The sequence below is a fragment of the Mauremys mutica genome, chromosome 1 (assembly GCF_020497125.1).
Source record: "Mauremys mutica isolate MM-2020 ecotype Southern chromosome 1, ASM2049712v1, whole genome shotgun sequence".
NCBI classification, from domain to species: domain Eukaryota; kingdom Metazoa; phylum Chordata; order Testudines; family Geoemydidae; genus Mauremys; species Mauremys mutica.
This window is the reverse complement of record NC_059072.1, coordinates 202,231,498-202,253,424: the sequence shown is the minus strand read 5'-3', so window position 1 is coordinate 202,253,424 and position 21,927 is coordinate 202,231,498. Positions and strand designations below refer to the sequence as shown.

At 37.5% G+C, this 21,927-nt stretch overlaps 2 protein-coding genes across 3 annotated transcripts in view; one reads left to right on the top strand and one right to left on the bottom strand.

The window, feature by feature from the left end:
- HLCS (holocarboxylase synthetase) overlaps window positions 1-12,012 on the top strand; it is a 218,871-nt gene extending 206,859 nt beyond the window's left edge. The window contains exons 9-11 of the mRNA XM_045002444.1: window positions 1,431-1,545; window positions 5,671-5,884; window positions 6,602-12,012. Of these exons, the coding sequence (XP_044858379.1) occupies window positions 1,431-1,545; window positions 5,671-5,884; window positions 6,602-6,773 (501 nt within the window). The 3' untranslated portion in view covers window positions 6,774-12,012. The remainder of the gene's footprint in view (window positions 1-1,430; window positions 1,546-5,670; window positions 5,885-6,601) is intronic.
- A 2,001-nt stretch (window positions 12,013-14,013) lies between these two features.
- Window positions 14,014-21,927, bottom strand: part of SIM2 (SIM bHLH transcription factor 2) — a 68,146-nt gene continuing 60,232 nt past the window's right edge. For both annotated transcript variants that reach the window (XM_045002446.1, XM_045002445.1), the window contains exon 11: window positions 14,014-16,762. In XM_045002446.1, the coding sequence (XP_044858381.1) occupies window positions 16,035-16,762 (728 nt within the window). In that variant the 3' untranslated portion in view covers window positions 14,014-16,034. The remainder of the gene's footprint in view (window positions 16,763-21,927) is intronic.

Below are 21,927 nucleotides of genomic sequence, written 5' to 3'. Positions count from 1 at the left end.
ACCAGAATAAGTTAGCATTTCCTGTACAGATATGCAGAGACATCTGTGTAATAGAATCCTCCCTGGCCTTTAAATCTGTCAGGAAAGTAGACATAGACCCAGGTGCAGTTTTCACACATCCTGTAAAAGGATTTCATGATCTACAAAAGGAGAGGGTTTAACCAGATTCTTGTAGTCATGGAGCACCTCCCATTATTTGCCTCTTGGGATCCAGTCATATGCAGTTTTTTAAGCTCCAGGAAGCACATTTGCTTTCTTTTTACATTTAAGTAGCTGGTGCAAAGTTTAATTCAGTTCTGTGGCTTTAACAAAAACTTCTCTATTGCAATGGAATGGTGTCATATGATGCAGTTTGTGTTTCCAATACCATGATATAGATTGAACATAGGTGCATAAAATGTGAATATTTTTAGGACTATTTACATAGTTAATTGTGAACTGGAATTTTCTCCTGACTGCTGAATTTCCTTCCTGATCGTCAAGATGTCATTGCCTCCCTGTCTGACTTCTTTCTGCAAGGACCTTGCAATATAGTTGTTCTGTTCATTGTGGGCAGTTCTAGGCGTGTTTAGCAAAGTTGACTTTCTTTAATAGATCATTTCTATCCTGAAACAAATTTTTATGGCGAATAAAGAAATTCAACAAATTTGTTCATATACTAATACATCAAAAGACTAGAAAGGACCATTGTGATCATGTAGTCTGACACAAGCCAAGGAATTTCCCCAAAATAATTCCTTTTAAACTTTAGTTTCTTTGCTTAAAAAATCCAATCTTGATTTCAAAATTGCCAGTTATATACAATCCCCGTAACTCTTGGTAAATTGTTCCAATGGTTAATTACCTATTGTCTGTGATTTTGAGATTTTTAGGGAAGACCTCTGCCAAGTCACTTTGCAGTCCCTATTTTTGATTATATATAGTTCCTGCAAGCCATTAGTATCTTCTGTATAGCTTATTACTAAATAACTACTCTCAACTGTCTGTGATTGCTGCCAACCTTCATAATAAACCACCACAAAACTTGGGCTAGGTCAAGGCGTCCAGAAGATGCAGATTCCCCTACAGATATTTACTTTCTTTGGAGTTGAGGAGTAAGCCTCAAGAAAGAGTTTTTCAAGGTGAAAATACCAACTTTCTCCTTGATATGTGGATTTTTGGCAGTCATGAGTTTCCATCTTAATGTTGTTATACTTACCAGAGTACCTCAAATGTGTGCTTAGTTATAAAAACTCAAATTCAAAATATAGTTCTGTGTCTGACTCATTGTTCTGTAAAACATTTTGAGCTACTTTAATTAAGAAAGAACTAAATTATCATGTTCCAAGGTAGCAGAGAGAGATGGCATTAGCAGAAATACTGAGTGATGGCAGAGTCTTTATAAAAGAACAGCATAATATGGTTATATACATATACATTTATTTTTTTAGGATATTGACCTGCGAGTGAAGTGGCCAAATGATATTTACTACAGTGACCTAATGAAGCTTGGTGGGGTTCTGGTAAATTCTACACTTATGGGAGACACATTTCACATACTTATTGGTAAGTGTCTAAATTATTTTCAGGCTTGTCAGGCCATTTTTTCTAAAGCTATTTAATTATTCTTAATGTCCTATACGAGTTCAAACTACAAGAACAAGAGCAAATGAGAAGTGGGTATGCAAACCATGATATTCACAAAACACAAAAAATAGATGTCTTCAGTGATCTATAACATTCCATATGGCTGGCCAGGAGAAGCTAAACACAAGCATCAGGACTGATATAGAAGATTTTGAAGAATTAAAAATAACAGGATGAAAATTGTCTTTCACATTGAGTCACAAAGTTAGGGTACCATGGAGAAAAGTTTACTATATTTTTAATGTTTTTTCCTATCTAATAAGCATGCTGTGTCTTTTCCTTTCTCCATGAAGTGAAGAGTAGAATAGATCTGTCATGTGCCCAGGAGCAAACTCTGTGCTCTGTAGGGAGTTCCAGAATGTCCTGCCTCCTCAAAGCAATTCTTTATCTTTTGATAAGTCTAAAAACTACATAGAAGTTCCTTGACAAATCCAGAATGTTAAGACAGGGAGATTATTATTGTTGTTTAGTATTGGTACATAGCACAACATATGTGCACAGTATTTTACAGAGCGAATGAAGACATGGTTCCTACCCAGATGGCTTAAAGATCTAAACAAGTTACACAGTTTAAGTCAAAAACAACGAGGAGTCCTTGTGGCATAATTTATTTGGGCATAAGCTTTCGTGGGCTATAACCCATTCCATGCATCTGATGAAGTGGGTTCTAGTCCACGAAAGCTTATGCCCAAATAAATGTGTTAGTCTCTAAGGTGCCGCAAGGACTCCTCATTGTTTTTGCTGATACAGACTAACACGGCTACCACTCTGAAACAGTTTAAGTCAGTCATTTCTTTTCTCTTCAGCGTAGTTGCAGCCATTGCATCTTCTGTTGAACTCATACCTTTGAAAGGCAATTTTCTTTTTTAATGAATTTAAGAGAATGGAAGGGGCTGTGAGACAGTTATGAAGCCTTCTCTGTCTTTTAGAGCATTTGGTCCTTCCATATGTTTTTTTCTGAGCCATTCTAACCCAAGGGTAATACCTACAAAAGAATTTATCATCTAAAGACAAGAAGGTAAAACCCATCTTAAAAATAAATAAATAAAAATCACCTTTTTTGTAGCAATTACTTCTCTTGACTCATTACATTTCAGTGTTAGACATGGAGCTGCTAAATAAATGCAACAAAAAATTCCAATTCAAATTGGAACTTATTCATTTCATCCTCTTAGTCATCTCCAGTGGATACTTCATGACAAAAGTAGGTCTGGAAAGAGGGTACACATTAAAACCTCAGTTTTATGAACTAATTGGCGATTAAGGAGTTCAAGAAATGCAAAAATTCATAAAATTGGAAATCCAAAAATTACAGCAAGTTCCGTTCATAAGTTAATTTATCAGTTGTCAGTGATAGTGTATGTAAGGAATGGTGGCAAATGGATGTAGTGTGCCCGATTTGTCTTGGAGAGAACTTCTCTTCTTTGCCACAGAATCTCTCATTTTTTTCGGCTCTATACAGCCACTTTAATGTTGGCTGAAGGCATGTTCAATGGCAAAAAAATTGTTACTATAACCAGTTGTTCATAAGGTCAGTGTTCATAAAATCAGAGTTCTGTTGTATTTTCATTTACTAATCAGACCCTCTAAATTGGAAGTTCCTGAGATTCCTATACCAGTGTCTGCACTACCAATAGAAGGTTATTTTCTGTCTGACTACCCTCTCCCTCTTTTCCTCCAAGGAATATGTGATCTGGTAACAGTATTGAGTGTATTGGTGACAGCATTTAGAGTACAGAGTAATCTACCCATTCTTAGATTAGTAGCATGGTCAAACTCCTACAACTCAATATGCAAAATGTGCCATCCGTTTTCTACAGACACATGGCTTCATTGTAAAGCAAGTTGAGTGATCTAATTCCAATTAAACTTATTCGATATGTGGGGGGTGTTAATAAATACCAAGAGCCAACCAAGTCTGTATAGCAGGACAAAGTATCAGAGGGGTAGCCATGTTAGTCTGTATCCACAAAAACAATGAGGAGTCCGGTGGCACCTTAAAAACCAACAGATTTATTTGGGCATAAGCTTTTGTGGTTAAAAAAACCTCACTTCTTCAGATGCATGGAGTGAAAATTACAGATACAGGCATAAATATATATTGGCACACGAAGAGAAGGGCGTTACCTTACAAAACACGGCTACCCCTCTGATAATCTCAACCTTCTAACCCTAGTTATGAGTGGAGAGGGAGGGAGGGCTCTTTCTCCTGTTTTCTGAAAGTCCCATTGAGAATCTAACCCAAAACCTTTTGGTTGAAACTGTTCCACAAATTCGTGTCAAATTCACAGGCAGTCTTGGAACCACTAAAACTGCATTTTTCAGCTAATAAAACAACTGATACTTTGATACTAGGGTTAGAAGGATTAGATTATAAGAGAGGTAGTCGTGTTTTGTAAGGTAACTCCCGTCTCTTCATGTGCTAATATATATTTATGCCTGTATCAGTAATTTTCACTCCATGCATCTGAAGAAGTGGGTTTTTTACCCACGAAAGCTTATGCCCAAATAACCCTGTTAGCCTTTAAGGTTCCACCGGACTCCTTGTTGTTTTTTGTATCAGGACAAAGATCCTCTCTGCCAGGGAGCCCAGCTGAATTTAAGTGTCCGTCTCAGAAGCAGACAAGGCCAAAGACAAACTCTTTAACTAACTGGCATTACCAGGTTTTCTAACCATGACAGGTCACTCATTTCATATATCCTATGAAGAGATTTCTAAGGCTTCAGTCTGATCCTCTGCTCACATGTTTGTCAGGCTCTGCAAGATAGGTGATGTTTTCTCTTTTGCTGTCACAGTTTTTGGAAAAAATCTTGAAATTGATAGTACATTAGTAGCTAAGGTCTTTATTCATATGTACTATGTTTGAGTGCAAATAGCTGTGTTCGAGTTGTTTACTTCTTAGCATATTGTGTTAATTTTTCTCATTTTCTTGTTAGATAATCCACTTCTCCCTACTTCCAGTGGTATTGGTATATTTTGCTGGATATTACTGTAGATCTTTCTTTTGTGTGCATATTCTAGTTATTTAAAAAAGAAAAAAAGTAATTTAGTTCATGAAGAGAACCTTCTCTCTCCAGATAATTCTGGGTGAATTAATTCCATGTTTTCATGATCTCATCAAGTTTATAAAATAATGTAACCTACGGCTTCCTACAGAAGAAGCCAGTTTACTCCTGAGCCTGAGTGACAAGTCTGGCCTAACTGCACAGGGAAAGGAAAATCCACATTATATGGGGGGAAGGAGGGAATAAATAGTTAATACAAGATTTTCTTACATCTCTCAAAGCCTGTTTGAGGAGGCTGCAAGAAAGGTCCCCAAGAGCCATATAATAAGAATGGCTTTTTGCCAACAGTATCCTAGCTGGAGAGATCTCAGTGAGAAACTTGAGGCTTCAAAAGGATATTATGGCAAGACAGCTTAAACTATCTGGAGTCTAACCCTGAAAGTCTGACTCTGCAGGGCTTTTCCCAGAAAGCCAATTGCTGACTTATGAGCTGAGGAAAAAAGGCTTATTTTCCAGAATGTGAAATCAGTTAACTGTAGTAAATAGAAGAGACTCTTGTCACATTCTAGGCTGCTAGATTCATAGTGTGGTTAATCGTCTGCTTTCAGATAGTTTGGTAGCTGGCTGTCAATACCACAATTTAAGGGATTTTCAGTTTTTTATTGGCAGTCGAGACAGCACAGCTAGCACTTTCCTTATTCCTAAATCTTCACTTTAGTCACAAGTTAGGAGTTTGGTAGGATGGCATTTTCTTGATGGGACTGTGTTGGGGCTATTTGAACTGGCATTTATTGGCAGAAAGGAGTTTAAGGGAGGATGTGGACATAAATGTTAACTAGGCTCTGAGTGTAATTAGCTGCATACATGGATTTGGGAATGCAAGAGATTGATGAAAAACGGTACAATGGTGGGAAAATCCTTTATGAAAACCTTTAGAAAACTTTGCACCAAATGATCAAAGACAGTGCAAATGCATTTGTTATATGATAAGAAATAGTCAATATTTCCTACTCCGCACTCTTGATTTTTCTTCCTCAGGCTATGGATTTAATGTGAATAATAGCAATCCCACCATATGCATCAATGATCTCATCATGGAGTACAATAAGAAAAATATGACAAAACTACAGTCCTTAACAGTAGACTACCTGATTGCTAGGAGTGTAACTGTGCTGGAAAGACTGATAGACATATTTCAGGAAAAAGGACCTGATGGAGTTCTTCCCTTATATTATAAATACTGGATACATGCGTAAGTATAGCTGTCTCTTCTATTCATCTTTTCCTAAACTTTCCCTTTAGAGAATTGGGAATAACTCATAGATGTCTTGCCTTGCACTGTGAATGTTCCACTAGATTGCCTTTTCAAGCAGTAGTGACTTAGTTGGGTTTTACGTAAGAGCATACTTTCATTATTTATATTGGTGTTAGAATAGCATAGATCAAAATGTTAATGTATTGTCATTTATTACAAAACTTTGTTAGGCATCTTGCATGTACCATCTCATGAAACAATGAAAATATTTGGGGTTTTATAGCTATTTGTTTTGCTTATGTTGAAATTGTGCTGTACTAATTTATCAAAAATTACGTTGTAAAAATAGTGTGAATTTTAACCATGCATTCTGCAAAAGGGGTCTAAGGAAAAAATGAGCTCTACTGAAGGTCAATATTATCTCTAAAGATTCAGAGAAATGAGGAATAACACTGTCTTTATAGAAGACTCAATGCTCTCTCTCTATAGTATTTATCATGATTACTGTTTGTTAGTCATCCTTGTTGAATTGTTTTTATAACTGATATAAAATTCACAACCAGCTCTGGTGAATTTCAACCACTGTTTCATTTTCATTTTGTTTCAGAGGAGGGAAAAGTTCACATGTAACAATATAATGGGTTACTTTTGTGACGTGTTCCAAGTTTATTTTTAAATAATTAACTGGTGCTCCCTTTTTTTTTTTTTTTGTAGTGGTAGGCACGTCCGTCTCTGGAGTGAAGAGGGCCCATTAGCATGGATAGTTGGAATAGATGATTGTGGATTCCTTCAAGTTCATGAGGAAGGCAAAGGTGTAGAGTCTGTGCACCCAGATGGCAACTCATTTGACATGCTGAAAAACCTTATTATCTCAAAGCAGCAGTAGACCTTAGAGTTGGTGAAAAAGCTGCTCTAAAAAGATTGTTCAGTATTCAGCACCTAGCAGCTGATCTTGGCTATACACAATATATCAAACTGGAATGATTTGGAGGTGAAGTGTAAAAGCTACATATAGCATTTTACATTATTATTTAATTTCTGCTGTGTTTTCTAGCCAGTGGCCCTAAGGACCAGTTAGTATTTTCTATGCATTTTTCATGTTGCATATTTTTAAGCATAGAGGTGAGAGGTAGCTTATGATTAGGAGAAATCAGTTTTTACCAGTCTTTAGTTTCTTCTTTCTTAACATGGATAGCTTAGTTGAAAGTTGCTACAAAAGTTAGTTATCATCCCATTACTGGAGACCTGTAATCTTTCGCTAATTGCTATTTCTTTAAAAATTCACTAATGGTATTGTTTGTTGTAAGCATTTACAGTAGGGAGATATTTGCAAAGGAATATGTTAAGCTCATCATTAATTCAATATATTTAAGAAACTAAAAAGGCTGCATATATTTGTTTTTAAAAAAATGTGTTTGAATAATGCATCTGTTGTGGTTTTGCTTTGGGTATAAGCAGTAAAATGTTTAAATTACTTACTATGAGATTTTAAAGAAATGAGTTCTGCTAATGTCAGCTGTGGAGGAGACTCGTGAAAGAACTCACCACACACCCATAAGGGAAAGTGGGAAGAATTCTGCAAGTTTATTAAGTTAACTGTATACTCACTGTATACTTAGATTATAGTCCCTCCCACCCTTTAGAAATAATGAGCAACTTTGCTGATTTGGCTCTGCTCCCAGTGGGCTTCTATATCCTTTCATCATTCTGTAACTGGATCTCTAGCCTGTGGGCCCTTTGCACCTCTCTTGTGGTGGCCTTATGCTTGGACATCCCCACCAGCAGTGCCTGTGAACTGGGTTAATTTATAACTCCCAAGATATAGATATTTTCTGCTTTTCTTAGCCTGTTAACTAGCTCTGATTCTTAGTAAATCACCCCATTCCTCCTTGTATCATGGTCTTTCTTTCAAGAGCTCTTAACCCTCCACAAGAATTGCCTACCACATATGTAATTAGTGAATCACTTAGTTGTCATCCCCTATGCTATTGGCCATCAAATACTCAGTTCAAGAATTGATATCAGTGTTGACTGTACTTCACTCAGTCCCTGAGAGGTGAACCCCATCCAAATGATGAAATACGAGAAGGAACCTTGTTCTTAAGGTCTCCTCTGCTAGCAACTACTCCAGTGAGAACCTCTGTTCCTACCATCTCTCTAAAATCTCTTTTATTGTACTTCCATACTATTTCCCAAAGCAAGCCTCCTATTGTGGGGTTAATAATTGAACCCAAGGAATTTAAGGATTGTTTACTTGGAAGTGCCCTGCAGTCAGGCCTCCAACCTTACCCAATTGCTGTAGAGGCTGGGTCAGATACAGTAGATAAGACAGTATGTGACTGGAGGGCATAGGCGAGAAGCTGAACTTGAGCTCCGAACTGCGCGGATATGCTTTCAGGTTCTTCTCCTGGACTAGTCAAATTTTCATTTACAGCCTGGTCACCTGAGCATTGACTTCAAGCCAGTCACCACACATCAATAGACATCAGGTGTGACCTGGCCAATAGCCAGCTATGTCTCCTACTGTGGACTGCCATTGGTTATTACTACACCCTTCCCTTAGGAAGCTTGGCTCAACCAAGTGGGTTCTCACAAATACATTCCTGTCTTCTAGCCAGAAATGGAATTTATGGGTTAAAGTTCACTTCATAAATAACCAATATAAGGAGATCAGCTCAATTACAAATCCAAGAAATCGTAAAGGAGAGTTGGCCTGTAATGGTAGATTAGAGTAATCCTGATTTACTGGGATTTGGATGCTTTGTCAGTAAATTGCTAGCGATTAAGTTGTCTGTGTATTTAAAGTGAGGATTTTGCCCTCCATGTCATAGTTTCTCTCACTTTCTGCCTTACAAAACAGTCAGTTTCTTACATCAGACAGGACTGCACACCAAAAAATGATAGAAGTAACACAACAGAGACTAAATATTGAATGACTTATTTAATATACTATGTTTAAACAATAATGCCCAACTTCCCTCTCACAAGATTTTGGTTAGATTTTAATACTACTTTGGGCTGGGAACTTTTGACTACTGACTTATAGATATACATGAGTATTTATTTTTAATACTCAAATTTAAGTTTGAGCTACTAATCTTAAATACTGAGAGGAATTCTTGCAATGTAGTGTTGTCTACTCTTCTCTTCTTCTCTACCTTTTCTTTATACAGTTTATGAACGATGCATGTTGCTACTTGTCAACTGCAGAATTTTGATATTGCTTTTTACTCCTTGCCAGCATCCGCAGCTATCAACAGTGAAAAGAAAATTCAACAATGCTCTTGGTTCTTCTTGGTCTGGTTTATTTCATCATGAAAACCTTCCCTTAATGCAGAGCAGTACATTCCCAATCTCACTCTTGTGTAGCTGAATTAATCTAGAAAACTGCTGTTTGTGATACAGTCCTTAATATAAAACCTGACTGGGACTATCAGGGCACAGTCAGGCAGCCTTTTTGTAAAGCAGAATTAACACATGGCCATATGATACTACTGATTTTTTTTGTCTGAATGTGACTTACATTTGAAATGTGACAACATATGGCCCATACTGTAATGAGATCAGTAGCAGCTGTAGTTCATCTGAAAATTTCCATATGAGATTAACCTGAAACACAGTCCCCTGATTGAAATACCACCCAAACTTCAGGAAATTTGGATCCAGATTTGAATGTGGTGGCATGCCCTCATCTCGGTCATGGACTGATCCAAAACCCTGGATACAAACACCTCAAAACATTGGGAACATGTGGATCAACATCTAGGTCCAAAATGTGCAGTTTAAGCCCATGTAACACTTACAGAATCCTATTTCTGCATATAGATGTACTGATGCAGACCTGTCTGCCTTCCTGGAGCATCATTGACTTCTTTGGGACTCTGCATAGGAATGTAGGCCTGCCCACATGGGTTGGTAGGGCTGCATGGGTATAAATACCTCCCCCCCCACACACACACACTTTCGGTCAGCAGGAGGGTAATGCAGCAACCCTCAACTGACCTGGGCCCAACTGCTTTCTGCCTTTCCTGTCAGTACCTGAAAACTTCCCCTTTCTCCCCATCTGCTGAAAGGGAGCTGTTAAAGGGGCAACACCCCTTTTCCTCCAGCTAGCCAGACCAAGACCCACTTGCATGAACGTTGCAGTAGGCGCATTATCCCAATAAAAAGACTAAGGGGGAAAATGTACTTGTGGGCAGAGCTGAGTGTCTATAAAACTTCACTTAGCTGAAATGCCACAGGACCTGTAGAGCAGGCAGATATATATCTTCAGCTATATAATAAAATGCCAACAGTCTTTCATAGCTCCTGTCATTGCTTTTTGGATTTCTGTGGGGGGTTCTTAATGAAAACCATGTTTTGTTTATGTTTTACGCTGTAATGCTATTCTGGACATGTCTGCATTGGAAAAATTATTTAATTTCCTTTTTGTAAATGAAAACGAATGAAGTGTGGACATGTCAGAGCATAAGTAGATCGTGTGGGAATACAACTTTTCCTTTACACTTTTTAATGGCTTGTTCTCGTGTATACAAGACTACCTATTGTCTTGAGAGGGGAAAAACACCCTTCAGTTGGATGAAATATTTGTCATAAACCTGACTTTTGCTTCAGATGTACCACAGAATTTTACAAAGCAAATTCCTGTTTTATGCAGAACAGCTGAGTAAGGCCATTCTGACCAGCAGCTGTCACTGTCAAGAAAGCCTTTTTATTCTGCACTCATCTTAAGGTATATGGGGAACACAGTCGGTAATCTCATTGTTTTTATGCCAAACTTGTGTTAAAAAAAAAAAAAAAGTCAGAGTTTTTATATAACTACTACTTTTTTTTATTTAAAAAAATCCCTATTCAAATTAGATAAAGCATAGAAATATGTATGGGCAAAGGTAGAAAGTCAGCCATCCCAAAATGTGGTGGTGTTAAAATATCTAGATTAGTAAAACACCTATTTCATATTTAGGCTGATGCCACATCTCAAACAATTTTCTCGATGAAGTGCTGTCAAAAGTATTTCATTATGGTACCCATATTTCTTGCAATTTGAGATTTTCTCCTGGACTCAGATATAAAACTCCTCATTAGATGTGAAAATAGTTATAGAGATTGTATATTGATAGCAAAACTTTTGCTGAGCAAGTGTGACTGGGGGAGGAGAAGGTGTCTTTCTGTCTGTCTCTCTCTTTGGAAAGAGTGAGACAGGGAGTTGTATCCAAGTAGAACTGATACCATTTCCAGTGTTTTTAAGATTATATCAGGCACTTAGAATTAACAGTTCAAGATCTAAGCAAACCTCACTCCTGTTATGATGATTTATAAGTGTTTGGTGCATTTTTAAATAAATATCCTGCAAGATTAATATACTTCAAGGGCTGTTATCTAGAAATTGTATTGAAAAATGTTTACATCTTTATGCTGTAGCTCAACTATTGCAGGTAAGAAAATATTTTGGTTTTGGTGGTTTTTTGGCAGGGGGAGGCAGTTAAAGATATTTTGCTCTTTTTGATTCAGCCATAGGACCGTAGTAATTTGAAAAATTACATTTCTGAAATGAGCTGGGGAACTATGATGAGACATATGGTTATGCAAAAAACACAGCTCTGAAATATTTGGCATGGAAAGTAGTACATAACCCATGCTTCAGTTCAGCTGATGTCTTTTAGTGGGGTTAGATTCCATCATTAGAACCTATTAAAACTAGCTGATTTCTTGGTGACCTGTATTTGTGGAGAGCACATGCATTTTTCAGCAGTGTTATGCTACTGTAGTGGACCGGTACCATGGTGCCAAAGCTGTGGTGAAGCTGCTTTCTCACCATTAACAGATGGGACTTAGCCAAAGAATTAGAACAATTAACACATTAGAGTCCCACAAATCGTTTAGGAAAAGGCGTTGTAATCAAATGCTGTAAATTTGTAATGTATTTAAAATACTCCATTGATAGGTTTTATTCAACAGACGGGGTTATTTTCAGTCCTTAAAGATAAGGCTATTTCTATAAAACTGCTATGCATAGTTGGAATAAAATTAATTAAATCCTTGAATTTTATAGTTTGAAAGAATAATCTAAGTTATGTTGTCAAAGCTTTGATTACAATTAAAAACTCTAAATGCTCAAAAAAATCTCCACTATGTGTCTGTCATTCTTAATGATACCTTATGCTTATATTTCAAAAAAAAAAATCAAACCTATTACTCCTTTGGCTACAGTATTTATTAACATTTCAACAGTTTTGTTTTATATAATAAATAAGCAAAATATGTTTTTATATTTTTAGGGAGTACATACATAATTCTGAGCATTAATAGTGTGTTTGTATTTTTCACAAGTATTTGCCAAATACTTCATTTCTGAATCATATTTTAAAAAAAAAAATATTCCAGGAAAAAAGTGGACTCAGACACATTTGTTCTGAGACATAACTGAGATGGACTGAAAAAAAATTACTGTAACATTTTGTGAATTTTGGACAAGTACCAATATTCTAGCAGATATCCCATTTTTTTATAAAAATAGCATCTGTTTTGTGTGTGAGCTATATTTTCTAACCTGTGTATTGTGCATATCACTGTGTTTTAGAATGAGTAAATCTACTGAGTAACTGTTTAGAAACTTCAGGGCTGTATTCAGTAGAAAAGTTTGTTACTGCACTTACAAGTGTTGTGATATCTCTGCTAATAGCATACAAATTTTGAGACACCAATAAGTGATTAATGTTTCCAATTTCACTCTTCATTAAAACTCTGTATTTCTCTTTACATAGTTTCTTTGCCATTCCAGGAACTCCCCAAGAAGTGAAAAAATCTGTGGAGTTGCACAATGAAAGTATTTCTGGCTCAAATGAATGCGGTAGAGAGAAGGGAAATGAAATGGTTTTTCCCTTATTCTGATTTACATTCCACTTATATGGAATATTTTTCCTAATATTAAAAAAAAATCAATTCTTGCTCCATATACTGTGCTGAGTATGCACAGTGAACATCTGTAGTTTAAGTGTCTCAAAGTATATATCTGTACTCCTACTTCTTTATAGAATTATTCATTCATGTTCCAGATGTGAATATGCAATCAGTGTTTCTGTTTTGGGGTGGCTCAGGGAAATGTTGCACATTTGGTTTTTTTAGTGACAAATATATGTTCTGAAACTTAATCTACATTATCATATGTGAATGCATAATTGATTCTCTATGTATCAGAACCTCATGTACTGTAAAACATCTGCCGGATATTCATTGACTACGGCTGCAAAGTGTGAATAACAAAGTAAATGCTTGAAAATACTTTGTGGTATTGTACTTTAAAAAACAACAACACTAAAGCCAAACTTGTACCTTCTGAAATCATGTTTTCAAAATGAAGACCAACTCAAGAGAACAAAAAATATACTAGACTGACTTGTGCAGCACACCGTACAAAATGTAATATGGGAGAGCTGTGCATCGGGTTTCTTCTTGACAGTGCAGACAATGTCAGTTTTCTCATTGCAGGACATTTTTAATTTTAAAAAATTAACCCATGTAAGTCTTGGCATCATTGTACTCTTCCAGGAATTAAGTTGGATACATACATTAGTGATACTAGTTTGGAAGGTCAATTAAACAATGAGATCAAAGCACTTGTAGCTAATCATAATCAATATCAGTAATAGGATTCACTTGTAAAATTCCTTTAGCCCTGACTCCTTTCTATCTTTGGAGAAGCACAGAGTGCATTTACAGTGAACATTTTTGTAAAGGTATCAAAATTCTAGTAGCTACTAGTAAATATTTTTGTTGAGCATTATAGTGAAAGTATGCAGGGGCAGAGATAAAAGCACTGTAAGCGAATTAAAAGTTCAGTTAACTGTGAACTTGCAGTGCATCAGATGAATTGCAAAATAAGGCTTTCTCAATACTATTAACCTTTTAATAGGAAGGCAGTACAAATATTGAAAATTGTTTTTTAAACACATCTTTAAAGCATTTCTGTTTACTTGTTATATCAATTAATATTCATAAAAACCTAGGAAGATGAATGAATTTTGTTGTTGTGTACGAAATACAGAAAATGCTTTATTGATTAAAAATGTATACATTTTATTACATCCTTTAACATACTTATCTTTAATAAGGTGTAATCCATGAGCATGTATTTTTCCATATTGCACAAGCCATGTGAGTACTTTCTTTAGAGATACTCCTACAGAGCATGAGACATTTATATTTAGCTGTGGCAGATAAAAGCTTTTATAATGTAATCTAGCCTTGAATGGAACTAAAAAAAGACGCTAGATATTGCTGACTCAAGTCTACAATGCAGTCTTCCTATAAAACACTATCTGACTCCATTATTTGTACTTGTTAATGTTTATATGTATTATTTTAGGGAGTCATTCGTCATTTTATCAAGGGCACAAAGAATTTTTAGGGAGGTGATGGAAAAGGGGTTGTACGCTGATCATGTCTACTCTCCATAGAACGAACATACAGGAGAACCTCAGAACTATGAACACCTTGGGAATGGAGATTGTTCCTAACTAAAATATTTGCAACTCTGAACAAATCGTTACAGTTCTTTCAAAAGTTTACAACTGAACGTGGACTTAATACAGCTTTGCAACTTTGCTATGTGGAAGAAAAATGCTGTTTTCCCTTTACTTTTTTTGTAGTTTACGTTCAACACAGTACAGTGCTGTGTTTCCTTTTTTGGAGGGGGAGAGTCTCTACTGCTGACTGACTGTGTACTTCCCGTTCCAAAGGAGATGGGGTGGTTGACTGGTCAGTTTGTAACGCTGGTGTTTGTAACAATGAGGTTCTGTTGTAAATACATGTGTCTCCTTATGCCCTGATTTGTGCACCATAGGGACAGGCGACAATAACTAATTGGTACTTGATTGGAAATACTGAACAAAACTAAGTAGAGGGATTTTCTGCTAATCTGAAATGCTTTTTCCTGGATACAGTTTATTGTACCAAACCATGAGAGCTGTGCGAAATTTTCAGCTCTATCTAACACAGATGTACTCACACTGCTTTTTGTAATTTGCAGTGGTTTCTTGTGTCCAATCTGTCTATCAGAGTTTTTTGTGGTGAGAGAATCTGTGAAACCTGAATCTTGACTTTGGGTCGAAAAGGAGAATTCAACTTTGCTAAAATCTGAACTTTTTCAAAACTTTAGAAACTGCTGACACGTTTTTGAACCAAGCTTGTAAAGTTTCACTGAATTCTTTTCACTATTTCCTTTGCTGTCTATAATAAGAAATTTCTAATATTCCTATCAGGATGGTCTTTTGAATAGTTTCTTTGAAAAAGTGCACAATCGTCTCCCAGTATATCTAGTGGCACACACTTCAAAAAGTTATTTCTTAACACAGCATTTTTTTTACTGGGAGTAATTTTCAGTCCTTGCAGTGCGATCTCATGTTGTGCCAATCTTGCTATGACAATACTTTTTAATATGTATCTGTGTCATCTAGTTTGACATTTTATCATCCCTCTGGAATACACTGTGATAGCAACAAGGTATGAATTCCTGACTCTGTGTTAAAATATATCATAAAGCTAGAATTATCAAACTATGTTTTAGACTATTCAAATAATAAGCATTCCAAGACAATGTGATTTGTGGTTAGTTCACACAATTATGTCATGGATACTTAGGATTCATTACCATTTTTTAAACAAAGTTCATTTGTCAGGTTGTTTACAACATGGGTTGAAAATTGCTCTAATATTTCACAGTGTTTGTCAGATAACATTTAAACTAAATTTTATGGTTCATATTAATGGTAATAATCTTGAATATATTTTGGAGTCCTAGTTTTTAAAAAAATGAAAAAAGAGTTGCCTCTGTATAATTCTAGGCATATAACACTTACCCTTTAATTTTGTTACATACTGTAAAATAACAAAAATATGATCTTTATATGGCTTCTTACTGGCAGAGTCTACACCAGAGATTAATCTGTAACAATGAAGCATTGAAGCTAGATGTGTATTTTTCTGACCTTAAAGGTACTATTACACATTACTTGCCAAGAACACATACAAGTTTGTCCCTCATTGACCTTCTGCTATGCTCAGTAAATGTAACCATGTTTTCTCATGCTTTTTAGAAATTATTACAGTTTGGGTTTGTTTTTAATTAAGAAATACATTTCTATTATCGTCACCTCCCATTGGCTATTATTACAGAAGTTCCGATATAATGGGGTAGTGTAGTCTCCTTGTGGGTTTCTGGAGAAGAGGCTGATGATGGACTTTGGTTTTTATAAATAAATGTATTTACCTCTTCAGAAGTGTACCCATAGTTTTCTGCTACATGTCCTGTCGCTGTACATGATGAGGTTTGAAATGTACCGTGTTTGGCTAAAACATGGTGATAGTTCAGAAATACAAATGGGACTTGTCCAGTAGTTCTTGTATCCATCATGTGTTCATTTTCAGAGTCATGGTCAAGCTTTACTGTCATTCTGTCATCGTTGTCTAGTTCATCCAGGTTCATAGCATGATGGCTAATATGCCCATATTTTGGTTCTTTCATACATACTCTCCTTGTTTGTTCATATACTGTTGGCACTGGCAGGAGATGACTTAATTGTCCAATAGCTTTAGCCTGAAAACATTCTGATTTTGGCAACAAGGAATTAGCTATGGAGTTTGAAAAAGACTTTTCATTAACACACACTTTTTCTTGTAGGTCTCTGCTGAAATCTAACTTGTTTTCTTCTTTAATGAGATGATGAGATGGATGTATCCTGCTTTCTATTTTGTTGGGTTTCATGATGCTGGAGTTGTAAATCTCTTCTTTGTATCTGCCATTTGGCATGGATGTTGCACAACTTGTAAAGCTGTCAGATGTAGCATCTTGGCTGTATCTTCTGTTTGGTATGGGCACTTTTAGGGAAAATAAAGAATATTAATTGCTGATGACTGGAGTTCATATACTCTGAGTTGTGTTAGAGACTGTCACTTTTTATGATTTAACATTAATACCAGCTAAGTTTGGGCCTAATCCACAGCTCATTGACTTCAGTGGTTTGAATCAGACGCTTTATGACTGTATTGAAAAACCAGAAACAGATATGGAAGGCTAGTCAGTGTGTAAGGCAATTGACACTTTAGTTGCTCTACATTGCAACTTTTCAAGTAGAAAAATGTTTTGATTGCATTATTAGATGAACTTCTCATTGTTTGTTTGTGTGGCTGTAAATTGGTTTCCTCTTTGAAATGGTTGAATCAGGAAATTTAACAAGGACTTAAACATTTGGAAAAGGAATACAAGTTTATACTTTTGATAATTCTTTGTAAAAGCTTCAAAATCTATCCCCAAAATAAATGTTACATTTTTATTATGTTTTAAATTTGGAGTCAAACAGGACTTTATTCTTGCTGCGTGTGGGTGTGTGTGTGGAGGGGGGAGATTACTTGGACTCTTACAGGAGCCATTTACAAATGGATCTAGACTTATGTCCTGTTATACTGACTTTTTAAATTGTTTCTTTGAAATGAAATCTAGCATTGGATATTAAAAATTCTGTATATGTAGCAGAGCAGTAGAAATGCCACTTGACAACAGTAATATTATACTTATGCTTTTGAGAGAGACTTTGACATGTCAAAAACAGTCGAAAAACTTGGGGAGTTTGACGATCAGAATATTAAATCATGGATGAGCCTCAGATGCAAAGGTCAGATCTGGATCCAAGGTATCCCAGTTTTCAAGGATATTTGAATGTGGGGTTTTGGTTTCATCCCATCTTTCTGAAATACAAAAACGTCTGCTGCATCTCTTCTCAATAAGCTCTACTCTGTCCATGGTTTAAGGATTCATTAGCCAATGGTAGTTGGTTGCATTGTTTTCTATTTGCCTCACACTGCCTTTCTGTTTCGTGCCATTTTGCCTACAAATGATGGGAGAAGCTACCTGTTTTAGTCCTATCCAATCTGACTAAAGTTATGCAATATTCAGCCAGAATATAAAATGAAGTTTCTAGTTAGTAACCATCTGGATTTTCTATGCTCAGTGCCAAGAAATAAATCTTGGATTTAACCTTTAATAGCAGACATTCAAATATCAGCTCTAAGTATGCCTTAGTCTCATTTTCAAGTCACTTAGGCACTCAGGCTGAGGGCAAGTCTACACGAGAGCGCTACATCGGCGCAGCTGCACCTGGTGAAGACGCACCATGCTGACAGGAGAGCACTCTTCTGTCAGATAATTACTCCACCTCCGCAAAAGCTGGAAGCTATGTCGGTGGGAGAGCGTCTCCTGCCGACGTAGCACCGGTGTGGGCAGTGCTTAAGTTGATGTAACTTATGTCACTCAGGGGGGTGGCTTTTTCACACCCCTGAGCTACGTACATTACATTGACTTAAGCGGTAGTGTAGACCAGCCCTTAGACTCAATGGAAGTACGTGTGACTTAAAATTTCTGAGAGCCCATCCAGTTTTCAAAAGTCTATCCAACATCTTATAGGTTATATCTACACTGTAGCTGGGATCTGCTTCACAGTGCAGGTAGACAGATGTGCTCGGTTTGCTTTTGAGCTAGCATGTGAAAAATAGCAGTGTAGTTGGGGGTAGCCACCTGTGTATGTACTCTGGAGGTCTGGGTGGAGTTGTACTCGGGCAGCTACTGCATCTGTCACCCACATCTAACATGACTATTTTTAGCATGCCAGCTCAAACAGAGCAAGCTTGTGTCTATCTACCCATGCTGGGAAGCACACTGCCAGCTGTAGTGTCGGCATATCCTTACTTAGGGCTCACCCTGAAGTGATTGCTGACATCAATGCAACTAAAATATTCACATCACTGCTGCAGACACTAGTGAAGCCATCAACTACACACAATTTCCACTGAGTTCAGTGGGAGTTGCAGCACATAACTAATAGACAAATTTGGTCCAGAATGCTGGACTTAGTTTCTCCTTTTACTTATCTATCAAAAACTAACTTTCAAATATTGTTTTTAATATATTTGTAAATTTCACACTAAATAGTGCACACACTTTGTTAATAGACAAAATGACACCTTAGTTCACACATGAAAGCAGTGTTTAATTCTTATAACACTAAGGGCTTATCTACACAGGGAAATTTACTGGTATAATTATAGTGCAGTCGTTTTACCACTAGAACTCCTTGTGTAGACACTCTTATTCTGGAATACAAGTGGTTTATTGCAGGTTAGTTTATGTTTCGGTTGCTTGGAAGCAGTACACTGGTATAGTTACGCCAGTATATTTCCCTGTGTAGATAGGCCTTAAGATGTAATAAACATGCCCTCTTTACTGCAGTTTGGAGCAGAGTTTAGCTCCTGTCCCTATTCTCCTCTATCAGCAGAAGCCTCATTTCCTTTACTGCACCCTCCTTTCATCCAAACAAAACTCCTCTCCCCTAACTGAAGAACTCAATTTTAAAGACTTGGGACTTCTCCAGTATCATAAGATATACAAGAACCCAATTGTGTATTTTTGTTTTTTTACGTACTCTATTAAATTCTATTATTAATGGCTATAGTGTGCTGTTAATTTTTGGCCTTTTTTATTTCTAGAGTATGGATTTTATCTAAAGCTAAATCTGTTTCGTTTACCTCCCTGTTTGTAAGCCAACATCTAGGTGTCTCATGGGTTAGGGTAGTCAGTTAAACAAGCTGTCTCTGGAGCAGCAGAGCACAAATCATTATTGATCACATATACACTAGCTTTTGTTTTGTGTGCTTGGTCTCAAAACATTTATTGGAACTAGGCTAGAGTTAGCCCAGTGTCTTAGCAAGTCCAAGTCACCCTGGTGGAGGCTTCTCATGGGATGGCCTCCAGTGGGAAATGTAGTGATTGAAAGCAAACTCAGGGCATCATGCTGCCACAAGAAGTAGTTTACACCAGGACTGGTTCAGCCAATGCTGTCAGACTTGCAGCTGTAGGACGCCCGACTACATCAGAAGCACAGTGAAATGCCTGAGAGACATTTACTGCTCATGCTCCAGGGTTGAACTGTATGAAGTAGAAGCTGTTTTACAATGGCTAGGAGTCAATGCATTAATTCTGGGCACATTTCCTGTCAACTCAACTCTCTCTTCCCCCACTGGGACTGAGTTCTCCCAGTAGGCCTGGCAGACAGTTTGGGACAGGTGAGACAAAAGATGTTGCACAATGAACATTGGGCCTTACAAAAGAAAGTCACAATGGCTTTGCAGAAGGACCCTTGTACTTGCCTCTGTTCATAACCTACACCAGCAACAGTGAATCTGGTCCATTCTGCATCATGTCTCCACTAATCCTCGCTGAGTGGTTGCACTCTTTCCCTCACTGACTGGGTGCAATTCAAGAGCTTTGAAAGGAACAGTAGGGGTGTCAGCCCCACCCACTGGGAAGACTGACAGAAGCACCTTACCCCCAACCTTGAGAATGACCATGATGGGTTCCAGCATCAGCCGTTCTTGTTTTAAACATTGCCCCTTTTTAAAATTGCAGCAGTTTTGAGCACTTCTTCCGCCTCCTCTTTCTCTCTTCTTCTCTGGGGAATTTTTTCCCCACTTAGGGACCACTCTGACTAGAATACACTTTTCCCACTTTGAGATGGTGGAGCAGACCAGAACAGCACAAAGTCCAGATGGTATTCAATATGCGATAAGTACCTGCAACCAGATATTTTATTTTCAGTGTGCCCAACTTGCTGACTTTCACTCTGCCAGCAAAAAGGGCTCTGAAGCTGATAGACACAGTTGCACTCCATTGCAGAGCGCATATAGCACCGGAAGGAAAGGAACCTGGAGCCATCCTAAGCTAAACACACACTGACTCCTCTCAATGATCATTTCCACCTGAAGGGATGTGAGGCATGTCAGCAACAAATTAGCTGCAGCCACCGTGGTAGCAAAGAGTCCTCTGTTGCATCCTATGGGCTAAAACAGGTGCTTTTTTTCCTAGAGCAATTACCTCAGGATAGTACATTGAGAATTATGACTATGGTGTAAGTTTCTTATATTCTAATGAGTAGTTGCTGCCTCAAGTTCCTGGGCAAAGGAAAATGGGATCAGCCCCCAAACAACCTATATAAGCATAGAGCTGTCTGCATCTTGCCCCAGAAAGCCCAAGGGATTAAGAAAAAAAGACAAATAAACCAAAAGCCACTAGAAGTCAGAAATGATGTTTTTGTTCTCTTTTCTCCTCCTCTACTGAGAGAGAGGAATTTGCAGAAACTCAGGGAGCACTGTTTGATAGAGAATTACAGTGGGTGAAGTGTTGCCACCTGCCAAAGCTGAGAAAACAAAGACAATGGATATCACTACACTAGTGTCCAGCCTGCTGTCTCCTAGCTTGAGGAAACCAAAATCAGGGATGGTGCTCTCCTTTAAGATGACATCAGGTACAATCTCCCTCTGTGTTTTCCCATTCATGGATGTTTTAAGAGATCACTGCAAGTTTCCAGGTGAGGGCAAAATCCAGTCTCTAACACACTGCAAAATTTGGGGCACTAAGAAAGCTCTCTTTGAATAATTTTAAGCATCCGTCATTTTCATGCTGCTGCCCATCACTATAATGTCCAAGAACCTTCTGTGTAAAATGAATAGCAAAGTTCATAGTGGACTTCATGGAAGTCTCTGGCACTTCTGCCTTTATGAAGCCAAAACTCTGTTTGGAGCTGGGGTGGTTTTGACAGAACAGAGAAGGATGGGAGAGATTTGGTAATAACAGAGGTGATCAAACTGTGCATCACTTACTGTGGAAAGGCTCTCTCACAAAGGATGTGCAGGCATGGCTCTGTGGTGCCCTGACTCTTTTTCCTTTCATCTGAGCCTCTTAAGAACTCCACACAGACTTCCTCGTGACTAACGCCACCCCTGCCTGGGGCTGGTTTAATAACTGAAGCAATTCAAAACAATCCTCAAGATCCAAAGATAAAGTCTATCATCACAACACAAGTTCATACTCAGCCCTAGTGTCTTCTACCACATCCAGAGCTCTTCTGTCCCAGTCTCCTCTTCACAAAGCTGCCATTCCCAGCCCTTCCCAGCTGGAGCTCAGCCTTCTGGCTTTGGCCCAAACCCTTCTTCCA